Genomic DNA, 15,595 nt, shown 5'->3' on the forward strand with positions numbered 1-15,595 from the left:
GGTGATGAAGGCATATTGAAACCTGAGACAGGCACAGAATTAGGCCTCTTGCACCAGTTATCTAAGTTGTGAATGCAAAGGAAAAGTTCCTGAAGTGCTACTCCAGGCCAGGTGCAGTGGCTCATGCCTGTAATCTCAGCTCTTTGGGAGGCCAAGGCCAGTGGATCACGAGGTCAGGAGTTAAAGACCATCCTGGCCAACATAGTGAAACCCTGTCTCTACTAAAAATACAAAAAATTAACCGAGTGTGTTGGTGTGCGCCTATAATCCCAGCTACTCGGGAGGCCAAGGCAGGAGAATCGCGTGAACCAGGGAGGCGGAGGTTGCAGTGAGCTGAGATCACACCATTGCACACCAGCCCAGGTGACAGTGCAAGACTCCATCTCGAAAAAAAAAACAGTGTTACTCCAGTGAACACACACCATAAAAAAGTGAAACAGCCAGGAGCTTGTAGTCTCAGCAACCCGGGAGACTGAGGCAGGAGGATTGCTTGAGCCTAGAATTTTGAGACTAGCATGGACAACAAAGTGAGAACCTGTTTCTTAAAAAAAAAAAAAAGAAAGAAAGAAAGAAAGAAAAGAAAAATTAGCTGGATGTGGTGGCACACACCTATAGTCCCAACCACATTGAGAAGCTAAGGCAGAAGGATCATTTGAGCCTAGGAGTTCAAGGTTGCAGTGAGCTGTGATTGTGCCTGGATCTGTACTCCAGCCTAGGCAACAGAGAAAGACCCTATCTCTTAGAAAAAAATAATAATGAAAGAGAAAAAGAGAGAGAGATGGGGGGTGGGGAGGGAGGAAGAAAGGAAGGAGGAAGGAAAGAAGCCTTCTTGCTGTTAATGGAGAAAGTTTTAGTGGTATGAATAGAAGATCACAACAGTCACTATGCCAAAGCCTGCTCTTGAGCAAGGCCCTAACTTTTCTCAATTCCATGAAGACTGGGAGAGGTAAGGAAGCTACAGAAGAAAAATTGGAGGCTAGCAGAGGTTGGTTCATAAGGTTTAAGTAAAGAAGCCACCTCCATAACATAAAAGTGCAAAGTAAAGCAGTAAGTGCTGATGGAGAAGCTGCAGTACATTATCCAGGATATCAAACTAAGATCATTGATAAAGGTGGCAACACTCAACAGCAGATTTTAAGAGTAGATAAAATTGCCTTCTATTGGAAGAACATGCCATCTAGGGCTCTTCTAGCTAAAGAGAAGTCAGTGCCTGGCTTCAAAGCTTCAAAAGACAGGCTTACTCTTGTTGGGGGCTAATGCAGCTGATGACTTTAAGTTGAAGCCAGTGCTCATTTACCATTCTGAAACTCCTAGGACCCTTAAGAATTATGCTAAATCTATTTGTGCTCTATAAGTGGAACAACAAAGCCTGGATGACAGCACATCTGTTTACAACATGGTTTACTGTGAACATTTCAAACCCACTGTTGAGTCCTACTGCTCAGAAAAAAAAGAAATTATTTCAAAATATTACTACTCACTGACAGTGCACCTAGTTACCCAAGAACTCTGACGGAGATGTATTATGGAAAGAGATTCATGTTGTTTTCATGCCTGCTAACACGACATCTTCTGCAGCCAATGTATCAAGAAGGCATTTCGACTTTCAAGTATTCTTATTTAAGAAGTATATTTTTTTTTAAGCTGTAGCTGCCATAGATAATGATTCCTCTAATGGATCTGGGCAAAGTAAATTGAAAGCCCTCTAAAAAGTATTCATCATTCATCATTCTAGATTCCATTCAGAACTTTTGTGATTCATGGAAGAAGTTAATGTCATGTTAATGTTAATGTCAACATTAACAGGAGTTAAGGAAGAAGTTGACTCCATTCTTCATGGACGACTTTGAGAGGTTCAAGATTTCAGTGGAGGAAGTCACTGTAGCTGTGACTATAGAAATAGCAAATGAAGTAGAATGATAAGTGAAGCCTGAAGATACGACTGAATTGCTACAAACTCCATGATAAACTTGAATGGATAAGGATTTGCTTCTTATGGAGGAGCAAAGAAAGTAGTTTCTTGAGGTGTAATCTACTTCTGGTGAAGCTGTTTTGAACATTGTTAAAATGACGAGGGATTTAGAATATTTTGTGAACTTAGTTGGTAAAGCAGCGACAGGGTTTGAGAGTGAAAGAAGTTCTGTGAGTAAAATGCAACAGCATTGCATGCTGCAGATAAATATTTTCATGGGCTGGGCAGAGTAGCTCACGCTTGTAATCCCAGCACCTTGGGAGGCTAAGGTAGGACAATCATTGAGACCAAGAGTTCAAGACTAGTCTAGCCAATATAGTGAGACCCCATCTCTATTTAAATAATAAATAATTTTTAAAATATTTTTACAAAATAGAAAGAATATTTTCATGAAAGAGTCAATGGATGCAGCAAACTTCATTTTTGTCTTATTTTAAGAAATTGTCAAAGCCACCCCAACATCCAGCAGCCACCACCCTGATTAGTCAGCAGCCATCAGTATCAAGGCAAGACCCTCCACTAGCAAAATGATTACAATTCATTGAAGGCTCAGAAGACTCATTAGCATTTTTTAGGAATGAGGTGTTTATTCAGATGTGTACATTGTGTTTTAGACATAATGCTATTGCACACTTAATAGGCTACAGCATAGTATAAACATAATTTTTATTTGCACTGAGAAACCCCAAAATTTCACTTTATTGAAATATTACCATTATTGCAGTGGTCTGAAACTAAGTGCGCAATATCTCAGAGATAGGCCTGTATTGGTGTAAAATGAAGGTCTAGAAGCCTAGATGTTAGGATTGTGTTATTACTTTATTTTTAGAAGATACTGTATAATACTGTGTTTGAAATGTATACTCCCCAGGAAGTCTTGTTTCCTAGATTGAGGAAGAGTGGAAATAGGGAGTAAAGAGTAAACTTCCTGCCATGTTACTATTAGCATCCCCATAAGTGCCATTTCCTTGTATTAATTAAGGGTTCAGAATCTTAACTTTGTTTAGAGTTTAAATGGCAGGATAAAAACATGCACATATGTTAATACAACATGATATTTTCAGTGAAATAAATCTTATTACCTGGATCTGTTCCTCCTTCCATTCTCATTTATGGTGGCATTTTTATGAGGGCTCTTAGGTTGAGAAATTGGTATTTGAACTTAGAGAAGATTGTACCCAAACCTCCAGAAATTACAGAAGCATTTCTTTTAGAAGTGTAAGATTAACAAAATCACACACTTGAATCTTTAAAAGACAGTTCATTTTTCAGGATCATTTTATGAAACATTGATAATGCAATGGAAGCCGGTTATTTAGGACTATGTGACATGATTATGTTTACATCTAAGACCAGAGGTTTTTTTCTGTAGTCACTGCTCTATCCCCAGCATGTAGCATAATGCAATGCCTTGCTCAACAGATAATTCAGGAATGAAAAAACTACTTGTGGATAGAGTGGATAAATAGTGATCTGATAGGTACTATATTATTTTTTCATGCAAATATAAAATCCCTAATGTATTTAATTAAATTATTTTTTATAGTTGGTGGCTAAAGGAGTAAAGGGTTCTGATGTTTCTCCACCTTTGGGACAACATGAAACAGGTGGCTCTCCATCAAAGCAACAGATGAGATCTATTATTTCTGTGACTTCAGCTTTGAAAGAAGTTGGCGTGGTAAGTTTCCTAAGATTCAGAACTTGAAGTCAAAAATTATTTAAAAGGAAATTAAATTTCCTGAAATCACATTAATCCCTAATGTCCCTTTCAGGTTTTTCTAGGGGAAAAAATTACTTTTTAAGGGATTTTAGTTTACTCAGAATATTGGAGCCTCATTGTTTATAAGTTTTATATCTAGGACCACCTGGTAGATGAAAATACATTATAATAACTCTAAAAATTACTTTAAAAGAATATTGAAAAAATATATACTTAGAAATGTACTGAAAATAATAATATAAACATTTTTCTATCCAACCCTTGGGATTAACAAATATTCACTTAAAAAAAAAGTCTCTTTGGTACTAAAGTAGCTCTAGGAATTAAGTCCAACACGTTTACATTTATTCAAATTTTGTGACATAGCAAATGTTAGAGGACTAAGTATAACTACAGTTAATTCATCAGTTATTCCTTTTACTTTCTACTTCTGAGTCTCTATCATGCCATACAGATAGTAAAACAAAGAAATATAGACAAATAAAATGTTTAAACTTAGAAGTATATTTCAGGTATCTGTCTGAAATGAGAAGACTCTGTTCAGGGATTAAGAGAAATAGGCTGATAGTGTGGAGCTGCTGCCTAGAATTCAACAGACAGAAGGAGAAAAGTCTACTGAATCCTATAATAACCTCATTTTCTCCTTTCCTGGTAATGGATGTCTGTACCTTTTATTTGTTGAGTTTCAGTAAATATTTGCAGACAAAATTGGTACACTAGTTTTTTTTTTATATATAGCCTTTGGGTTGATTTTGAAAATAAGACTGAGTAGGAAAATATGTTTCTTGATCATTCTCAAGAACTTCATGTAAGAAACTATTGTTGTTCAAGTAGGTTTAGTCACCTGTTCTTTCTGATAATGATTTTGCATGTGCTACGTTGTTACTCCGACTTTAGATACCACTGTGTGGTTCCCTTCTGGGTGGTACCCAGTTTCACATCTCAACTAGCTGTTCACCTCTCTGGTTGTAGGACTGCTAATTCCTGACTACTTTATTGGGTAAAATGTTCTTTGTCTCATTGCTTCTTATATTACTTTGAAACTGACCACCAAATTTTTAATTTTTTTTTAAGTATTACAAAATTTGAGGTAATTCATATAACTGAATGGTTTTCTTTCTGTGTTGCATTGGTAAATGTCACTTAAAACTTTGAAAATTGCTTTTGGAATCTTCTTTGCTTTCATAGCTTACATAACTGCTAATTTCTTCTTGTCATATATTTTTGAATTTTAGGTAGTCTAGTCTAGATTGCTTTGACAGTACTAATTAGGAGATAAAATTTATATCACTTATAGTACAAATGACTCAAAACTAATTTTTGTTACATTCTTTGTTTAGGGAGGAAAGCCACTTCTCAATTACATTTAGTACTATGGCTTAACAAGAATATATACACATGAAACATAAAGACAGTTTTAGAATAATACAGCCTATTTTGAATTGCCTTATCCATCAAAACTTTTTCTAGTTGTAATTAAGAGAGTACATGAATTTTCCTTTCATTTCTACCACTGACTTATACCAGAAAATCAGGTGCCAAAGGGGAAGAGGATATAGTCAATTATGTGAGCAATAATCCAAAAATGTGACAAATAATTGAGAATTGGCCCCTCTCTATATTGTCTAATAATATTTTAAGGTTAATCATTGCTGATAATGAAGGAAGCTGTGTTAACATTTTACAGGTATAAAAAATTTACAAGGAACAAATTAGTGAAAAGCAAAAAGTAACAGATATCATATTTTTAAAGGTAGTTTTAAAAAAATAAAATTATTTCTTACTCTGTATCTATCTGCATTTAAAGGACAGTAGTTTAACTGATACCCAGGAAACTTCAGAAGAAATGCAAAAGACCAACAATTCTTTTTCAGTAAGTAAAATTTTCAAAATTTATCTGTCAATCATTTTACTTAATAATATATTTATTAAAATATTAAAATATATAATGTTATAACTTTCAGAATAAGCGAGAAATACTTCGTAGATTAAATGAAAATCTTAAAGCTCAAGAAGATGAAAAAGGAAAGCAGCATCCCTCTGATACTTTTGAGATAATTGTTCATGAAGATGCCAAAGAGCATGAAAAAGAAAAATCAGTTTTTTGTGATCGCAAGAAGTGGGAGGCTGGAGGTCAACTTGTGATGCCTCTGGATGAGTTAACACTTGATACATCCTTCTCTGCAACTGAAAGTATGTATAGAAGTATATTAATATCCTATTTGGGTCTAGTATATATGTAAACTTGCAGACTAACCACTCTGGAAAAAAATGAACATTTAGAAGAATCAAGAGAAGCTGAAAGAATTCTATATATTTTCCTTTTGGGGTAGTAGAAATGCCTCCCTCTCACAGTGAAATGTGAAGAACCGAGAAAACTAATCAGCCTTAATAGCAAGAATTTTTACTACAAAAATATATAGTGTAAGAGAGGGAACTAATAATGCATATTTGAATTGTATTACTTTAACCCTGTATACCATGCTAAATTAATCTGTTACTACCAATAATTCTTGATGAGAACCAGAGTAGTGTCTCAGAAACATCTCTTAGGCATTCAGTGAGAGTATTGAGAAAATCTGACTTAATGATTTATTTATTCAGTGATAAATACTGAGAACCTATATTTCCTTACATTGTTCTAGGCACTGGAAATATAGCAACAAAACAAACATATGTGCTCTAGTGGAGCTTACATTCTAAAAGGGCAAGTCTGACCATCAACAAGTCTGATTTTAAGTAATTTTTTTCATGGACTATTTTTGTAGAATTTTTTCTTGCATTGAAAAAAAGCCCAAAGACTTGATAGCATTTACTTTATTTATTCAGCAGTTCTTTATTGGGTACCTACCATATGCAATACACTCTTAAGCAATGGGAATATAATAATGTTTAAAACGTAGTCCCTCCCCTTAAGGTCTAGTGGAAAGGCAGGAAAGTAAAGAGATAATTATAGTTGATAAATAACATGCTAGGAATAATTATAAGCTACTGCAGGAATACATAAGAGACTGTAAATTAGTCTTGGAAGAGCCCCCCGATCCAGTCACCTCCCTCCCTCGACACAGGATTATAATTCGAGATGAGATTTGGGTGGGAACACTCTCTGACTGCTTTTATGATTTGTCTTTATCACTGGTTTTGAGCAATGTGATTGTAAGGTGCCTTGGTATAGTTTTCTTCATGCTTCCTGTCCTTGGGATTCATTGAGATTCTTATATCTGTGGGTTTATGGTTGTCACAATTGGAACATTTTCAGCCATCACTTCTTCTAATATTTTTTCTGTGCCTCCTCCTTCTATTCTTTAGGGACTCCAATTCACTTGTCTCATATCTCAGTGGTGCTTTTTATTTTATTTTTTTAGATTGTTTTTGTGTTTCACCGTGAATAGTTTCTATTGCTCTGTCTTTAATAGATGGTAGTCTTTTTTTTCTGCCATACTCAATGTGCTATTAATCCTATTCAATGTACTTTTCATCTCAGATACTGTAGTTTTCACCTCCAGAAGTCTAAGTTGTTTTTCTGTCTACCATGTCTCTAACTTTTTTGGTCATATAGAATACAGTTGTAAAAACTTCATTAATGTCCTTACTTACTAATTCTAACATCTGTTTCAGATGTTAGAATTTTATTGGGTCCATATTGATTGCCTTTTCTCCTTGTTACAGGTCATATTCTTCTGTTTCTTTGCATGTTTGGCTATTTTTTAATTAGCTGTCAGACATACTGAATTTTACCTTGTTAGGTGCTAGGTATTTTTGTATTTTTGTAATTATTCTGGAGATTTATTCTGGAATACAGTTAAGTTATTGTAAGGGTTCTTGGGTTCTTGCCGAGTTTAAAAAGAAGAAACTGAGACCAGCACAAGAAGATCCAATGCGAATTTATTCAGCTCCCGGGCGAGGTTCTGCGATCTGACAGGAGGGGCTGGAGAAGTCACACGGACTCCTCTCAGACAGGGGGTTTTATAGGGAGTGGAGACTTTTGATTGGTTATGGGAGAGCAGGGCGTGGGTAAGGCAAGCTTGCTATTGGCAGGTAGGCAGGGTTTGAATGCTATTGGGTAGATTTACAAGACTCAACTGCTATTGGGTAGCTAAGACTTGAATGCTATTGGGTAGATTTACAAGACTTCTTTTGCATTTTGGTGGGGTTCTTTAAGGGAGGGCTAGGTGCTGTGAGAGGGGTGGTGGGCATGTCCGAGCTTCTGGAGAGGGAGGGGGAATGTGTCTGAGCTCCCGGTGAGGTGACCGGCCTTACAGTTATAATACTTGGGCTCAATTTGATTCGTTCATTTCTTATCTTTATATTTGTGAGGTGAGATCACAGCCATGTTTAGTCTAATTCTAATTATCCCCATTTTGAAGATAAGATCCTTCTTAGTGCTCTACACAAGGAATGATGAGGTTTTCCAGTTTGGCTGGAAGGAATAGACACTATTTAATTTCTTATGTTCTCTGTTTGGGTGCTTTTTCCTAACTTGGGTGGTTTTCTCATGTATTTGCTCCAATCACCACTCTGCTCATACTCAAGGGCTACCATCTGCAGATCTCTGGAATTCTCTTTCTAGTTGCCTTGGTCTTCCAGGAATCCCAGCTCTACCTCCTGAACTCGGGGAGTGTGCTGGACCCATTAGCAATAGCCTGAAAACTCTAAAAGGCTGCGGCAATCATAGGGAAATCTCATTTGTTTTTGTTTTTTCTCTCTCAGGGACCCATTTTCTTTATTATCTGTGGTACAATGTCTTGAAAGTGCTGTCTTATATTTTGTCCAATTGTTCTGATTATTTAGGAAACAGCGTATCTCTAATTACTCTGTGCCGTCTTAGTAAGAAGTAGATACCCTTGAAACCAGTTTTTAGAGGCTATTGCACTAATCTAGGCAAAAGTTAATGATGACCTTAACTAAGTTACTGAAAGGTAATAAAGAGAAGAGGAGATATTTAAAAGATACTTGGAGATTTATGTAGGGGCTTTATGTGAAACTCTTCTAAGAGTTCATCAGAGGAAGAAGTTTGCAAAGAAAATGAGGAACAGACAGAGATAAAATTAGGAGGCTGTGGTATGGATTCCAAAGAAAGAAGAGAGCACTTCAGGAACAGAGGTAACATATTGAGGGCTAAAAAATGTGTACTGAATTTGTCAGGGAAGAGGCAATGTGAGCTTGGTAAAAAACAGTGTCATTAGAGTGTTGGAGACAGAAATAGAATCCAAGAATTAAGAAGTGAATAGAAGAGGAAATTTAAAAAGAGATTTTAGAACCTTTTCAAGAAGCTAAACTGTGAAGCAGAACAGAAAGGTAAGATGGTATTACTTAGTGAGGATGTAGGGTGATTGTAACCTTGTAAAAAAGAGACTTGGAAATATTTTATGCTAATTAGAAAAGCAAAGTATATCACATCACTTTCTCATTTTAAAACCTAATTGGGGCCGGGCGCGGTGGCTCAAGCCTGTAATCCCAGCACTTTGGGAGGCCGAGACGGGTGGATCACGAGGTCAAGAGATCGAGACCGTTCTGGTCAACATGGTGAAACCCCGTCTCTACTAATACAAAAAATTAGCTGGGCATGGTGGCGCGTGCCTGTAATCCCAGCTACTCAGGAGGCTGAGGCAGGAGAATTGCCTGAACCCAGGAGGCGGAGGTTGCGGTGAGCCGTGATCGCGCCATTGCACTCCAGCCTGGGTAACGAGCGAAACTTCGCCTCAAAAAAAAAAAAAAAAAAAAACCTAATTGGTTTTCATTGAAACTAGAATAAAAGTCCAAAGTTCTTTTCATGATTACAAGTCTCTCCTCTCTCTTGGTTTGTGCTTTGCCTATTCGTTGTATCCATTTCCTTCTAACTAGCTCACTAGAAACTACTTACTTTTCACCTTTCACTTCTTAAAACATGCCAAGCTCTTTCTTTCCCATAGTACTCTTCCCCTTTCCTCTTTCTCAAGTCCTTAATATGGCTGCTTCTCTTTTTGTTCTTTCCCTGTTCTTTAGCTATCACTCCATTTCTGAAAGTCGTCTTTATATCAGAATTCTTCAAAAGTATTCTCTATTTACAATTCCAGTTCCTCTCCTTCTATTCTCCCTTAACCTACTCCAACCAGACTTTTTCCTCTACCACTCTGTTATAATTCTTTACATGGTCACCAAAGACCTCTATGTCGTAAGTTTTAAAGGCCGTACATTATGTATTTACAGCTTTGACATCCCGGATTGTTGTCCATACCCACATGTACGTGTGCATGCACATACTCTTCTTGAAGCACTTTCTTCACTTTTCTGCCCTCTATTAATAGTAGACCTCTTCTCTCTCTCTCTCTCTCCGTCTCTCTCTTTCTTTTTTTAAATTTATTTTTATTTTTTAATATTTTGTAGCTACTGTTTTGCCATGTTGCCCAGGCTGCCCAAACTCCTGGCCTCAAGTGATCCACTTGCTTTGACCTCCCAGAGTGCTGGGTTGCAGCTGTGAGCCACTGCACCTGAACCTTCTCTTATTTTCAAATCATTGAAAATTATTTCTGTACTTTAAATATTTATTTAAATCTATTTTATTTCTATAGATTCAGTGTGTACATGTGTAGGTTTGTTACCTGTATATAATGCATTATGGTGAAGTTTGGGTTTCTAGTGTACCTATCACTCGAATACTGAACATTATATACCCAATAGGTAATTTTTTAACCCTCATCCCACCCTACCTCTGCTCCATGTTTATTATTTCCCTCTATATCCATGTGTATCCATTGTTTAGCTCCCACTTGGAAGTAAGAATATGCAGTACATTTTTTTAAGACAGGCTAGAATACAGTGGCGCTCTCATGGCTGACTACATCGTGAACATTCTGGAATCAAGTGATTCTCCTGCCTCAGCCTCCAGAGTAGCTGGAACTACAGTCACGTGCTGCCATGCCCAGCTAATTTTTTTTTTCTTTTTTGTTAAAGATAGTGTACTTACTATGTTACCCAGACTGCTTTTGAACTCCTGGCCTCAGGCAATGCTTCCGTCTCCATCTCTCAAAGTGCTGGGATTACAGGTGTGAACCACTGTGCCTGGCCAGTGTTTGCTTTTTTTGTTTCTGAGTTCTTTTATTATTTTTAAAGAAGTAATCACATACTGTAATTATCTTCTGCTTTTGTTTAAGTATCATTTGCCCGTGTTCTGTTGTAGAATATAAACATTTTGATAAAGCTTGTCTTATTTGTACTGCATGTTTATGCCCCCTGTCATGTAGCACGTATTTTATACATGAAAAGTAGTTATTAAATAAATAAATGTGAGGACGAAAACATAAATATGAGGAAAAACACTGGTGTGAGATATCTGAGATGGTGGGGCTGGAGACGATTGAAAGCACCTCTGAGGCAATAGATCATTGCTGTTGTAAAAGGATGGATGGAGGCAAAGGCAGAAAGACACAAATAACTTGGGGAAAGTGGCAAGATAGCTGAATAGGAACAGCTGCGGTCTGCAGCTACCAGTGAGACCAATGCAGAAGGTGGGCGATTTCTGCATTTCCAACTGAGATACCCATTTCATCTCATAGGAACTGGTTAGACAGTGGGTGCAGCCCATGGAGAGCGAGCAGAAGCAGGGTGGGATGTCGCCTCACCCAGGAAGCGCAAGCAGTCGGGGAACTCCCTCCTCTAGCCAAGGAAAGTCGTAAGAGACTGTGCTGTGAGGGACAGTACTGTCTGGCCCAGATAATACACTTTTCCCATGGTTTCACAACCCACAGGCCAGGAGATTCCCTCAGGTGCCTATACCACCAGGGCCCTGAGTTTCAAGCACAAACTGGGTGGCCATTTGGGCAGACACTAAGCTAGCTGCAGGAGTTTTTCTTCATACCCTAGTGGCACCTGGAATGCCAGAGAGACAGAACCATTAACTCCCCTGGAAAAGGGGCTGAAGCTAGGGACCCAAGTGGTGTAGCTCAGCAGATCCCACCCCTACAGAGACCAACAAGCTAAGATCCACTGGCTTAAATTCTCGCTGGCAGCACAGCAGTCTGAAGTCAAACTAGGATGCTCAAGCTTGGTGGGGGAAGGGGTGTCCGCCATTACTGAGGCTTGAGTAGGTGGTCTTCCTCTCACAGTGTAAACAAAGCTGCTGGGAAGTTCAAAGTGGGTGTGAAACCCACTGCAGGGCAGCAAAGCCACTGTAGCCAGAATCTAGAGAGACAGCTCCCTCGAACAGAGCACCTGGGAGAAGGGGGCTGCTGTGGGCACAGCTTCAGCAGACTTAAACATTCCTACCTGCCGGTTCTGAAGAGAGCAATGGATCTCCCAGCACAGAGCTTGAGCTCTACTAAGTGACAGACTACCTCCTCAAGTGGGTCCCTGATCCCTGTGCCTCCTGACTGGGAGATACCTCCCAGCAGGGGTCAACAGACATCTCATACAGGAGAGCTCTGGCTGGCATTTGGCGTGTACCCCTCTGGGACAAAGCTTGCAGAGGAAGGAACAGGTAGCAATCTTTGCTGTTCTGCAGCCTGTGCCAGAGATACCCAGGAAAAACTCCAGCAGACCTGCAGAAGAGGGGCCTAATTGTTGGAAGGAAAACTAACAAACAGAAGGCGATAGAATCAACATCAATGAAAGGGACGCCCACACAAAAAACCCCATTCGTAGATTACCAACATGAAAGACCAAAAGTAGACCTTTCCTTCATGAAGATGAGGAAAAACCAGCACAAAAAGGCCGAAAATTCCAAAAAACAGAATGCCTCTTCTCCTTCAAAGGATCACAACTCATACACCCTCCCAGGACTAAACCAGGAAGAAGTTGAATCCCTGATTAGACCAATGACAAGGTCTGAAATTGAGGCAGCAATTAACAGCCTACCAACCAAAAAAAGTCCAGGACCAGATGGTTTCACAGTTGAATTGTACCAGAGGTACAAAGAGGATCTGGTAACATTCCTTCTGAAACTATTCCAAACAATAGAAAAAGAGGGAATCCTCTCTAACTCATTCTATGAGGCCAACATCATCCTGATATCAAAACCTGGCAGACACACAACAAAAAAAGAAAATTTCAGGCCAATAACCCTGAGGAACATTCATGCAAAAATCCTTAATAAAATACTGGCAAACCAAATCCAGCAGCACATCAAAAACTTATCCACCACGTTCAAGTTGGCTTTATTCCTGGGATGCAAGGCTGGTTCAATATGCGCAAATCAGTAAACATAATCCATCACATAAACAGAACCAGTGACAAAAATTACATGATTATCTCAATAGATCCAGAAAAAGCCTTTAATAAAAGTCAACACCCCTTCATGCTAAAAGCACTCAATAAACTACGTATTGATGAAATGTATCTCAAAATAATAAGCTATTTATGACAAACCCACAGCAAATACACTGAATGGGCAAAAACTGGAAGCATTCCCTTTGAAAATCTGCACAAGACAAGGATGCGCTCTCACCACCCCTATTCAACATAGTATTGGAAGTTCTGGCCAGGGTAATCAGGCAAGAAAAAGAAATAAAGGGTATTCAGATAGAAAGAGAGGAAGTCAAATTGTTTCTGTGTACAGATGACATGATTGTGTATTTAGAAAACCCCATTGTCTCAGACAAAATCTCCTTAAGCTAATAAGCAACTTCAGCAAAGTCTCAGGATACAAAATCAATGTGCAAAAATCGAACGCATTCCTATACACCAATAATAGACAAACAGCCAAATCATGAGCGAACTCCTATTCACAATTGCTACAAACAGAATAAAATACCTAGGAATACAACTAACAAGGGGTGTGAAGAACCTCTTGAAGAAGTACTACAAACCACTGCTCCAGGAAGTAAGAGAGGACACAAACAAATGAAAAGCATTCCATGCTCATGGATAGGAAGAATCAATATCATGAAAATGGCCATACTGCCCAAAGTAATTTATAGATTCAATGCTATCCCTATCAAGCTACCATTGACTTTCTTCACAGAATTAGAAAAAACTACTTTAAATTTTGTATGGAACCAAAAAAGAGCCCATATAACCAAGACAATTCTAAGCAAAAAGAACAAAGCTGGAGGCATCACATTACCTGACTTCAAACTATACTACAAGGCTATGGTAACCAAAACAGTATGGCATTGATACCAAAACAGAGATATAGACCTGTGGCACAGAACAGAGGCCTGAGAAATAACACCACATGTCTACAACAATCTGATCATTGACAAACCTAACAAAAACAGGCAACAGGGAAAGGATTCCCTGTTTAATAAATGATGTTGGAAAAACTGGCTAGCCATATGCAGAAAACTGAAACTGGCCCCTTCCTTATACCTTATATAAAAGTTAACTCAAGATGGCTTAAAGACTTAAACATAAGACCTAAAACCATAAAAACCCTAGAGGAAAACCTAGGCAGTACCATTCAGGGCATAGGCACAGGCAAAGACTTCATGACTAAAACAACAAAAGCAATGGCAACAAAAGTTGAAATAGACAAATGGGGATCTAATTAAACTTAAGAGCTTCTGCACAGCAAAAGAACCTATGGTCAGAGTGAACAGGCAACCTACAAAATTGGAGAAAAGTTTTGTAATCTGTCCATCTGACAGACTGCCAATATCCAGCATGTATAAGGAACTTAAACAAATTTGCAAGAAAAAAGAAAACTATCCAGGCATGGTGGCTTACACCTGTAATCCAAACACTGTGAGAAGCCAAGGCTGGTGGTTTACCTGAGGTCAGGAGTTTGAGACCAGCCTGACCAACATGGTGAACCCCTGTCTCTACTAAAAATACAGAAGTGGTAGATGCCTGTATTCCCAGCTACTCGAGAGGGTGAGATAAGAGAATCACTTGAACTTGGAAGGCAGTCAGCCGAGATCACACCATTGCACTCCAGCCTGGGCAACAAGAGTGAAACTCCATCTCAAAAAAGAAAAAAACAACCCCATCAAAAAGTGGGCAAAGGATATAAACAGACACTTCTCAAAAGAAGACATTTATGCGGTCAAGAAACACATGAAAAAAAGCTCATCACTGGTCATTAGAAAAACGCAAATAAAAACCTCAGTGAGATACCACCTCATGCCAGTTAGAATGGCAGTCATTTAAAAAGTCAGGAAACAACAGATGCTGCAGAGGATGTGGAAAAATAGGAATGTTTTTATACTGTTGGGTGTGTAAATTAGTTCAACCATTTTTGAAGACAGTGTGGTGATTCCTTAAGGATCTAGAACCAGAAATACCATTTGATCCAGCAATCCCATTACTGGGTATATACCTAAAGGATTATAAATCATTCTACTGTAAAGACACATGCACACATAAAGTAAAAAGCACCATTCACAATAGCAAAGACTGGAACCAACCCAAATACCCATCAAGGATAGACTGGATAAAGAAAATATGGCACGTACACACCATGGACTACTATGTAGCCATAAAGGATGAGTTCATGTCCTTTGCAGGGACATGGTTGAAGCTGGAAACCATCATTCTCAGCAAACTAACACAGGAACAGAAAACCAAACACCGCATGTTCTCACTCATAAGTAGGACATATGGACACAGGGAGGGGAACATCACACACCGGGGCCTGTTGGGATGTGGGCAGCAAGGAGAGGGATAGCATTAGGAGAAATAACTAATGTAGATGACGGGTTGCTGGGTGCAGCAAACCACCATGGCACATGTATACCTACGTAACAAACCTGCATGTTCTGCACATGTATTCCAGAACTTAAAGTATAATTTTAAAAAAATAAAAGTTTTATAGGCATAGAGAAAATTGCTGCCTTATTTTCTTATTAAAGTAGAAAGAGCAGTCATGTACAAATCACAAACAAGAATTAGGTACCTATTTTATTTATTCTTTAGAAATGAAACTAGTTTCCTGGAATCTTGAATTATTATATAGGCCTAACTCAGACAAATATGAGGACCTATCATAT

The 15,595-nt window shown here is 38.4% G+C and overlaps 1 protein-coding gene across 9 annotated transcripts in view; it reads left to right on the plus strand.

Moving 5' to 3' along the window:
- NEK1 (NIMA related kinase 1) overlaps positions 1–15,595 on the plus strand; it is a 225,860-nt gene that overhangs the window by 125,604 nt on the left and 84,661 nt on the right. For all 9 annotated transcript variants that reach the window (XM_064371000.1, XM_064370999.1, XM_064371003.1 and 6 more), the window contains 3 exons: positions 3,519–3,650; positions 5,500–5,565; positions 5,657–5,885. In XM_064371000.1, coding sequence (XP_064227070.1) covers positions 3,519–3,650; positions 5,500–5,565; positions 5,657–5,885 — 427 coding nt within the window. The remainder of the gene's footprint in view (positions 1–3,518; positions 3,651–5,499; positions 5,566–5,656; positions 5,886–15,595) is intronic.

This window comes from Aotus nancymaae, unplaced genomic scaffold (assembly GCF_030222135.1).
Source record: "Aotus nancymaae isolate 86718 unplaced genomic scaffold, 86718_ANA_hifiasm-v0.15.2.pri h1tg000115l, whole genome shotgun sequence".
Taxonomy (NCBI): Eukaryota; Metazoa; Chordata; class Mammalia; order Primates; family Aotidae; genus Aotus; species Aotus nancymaae.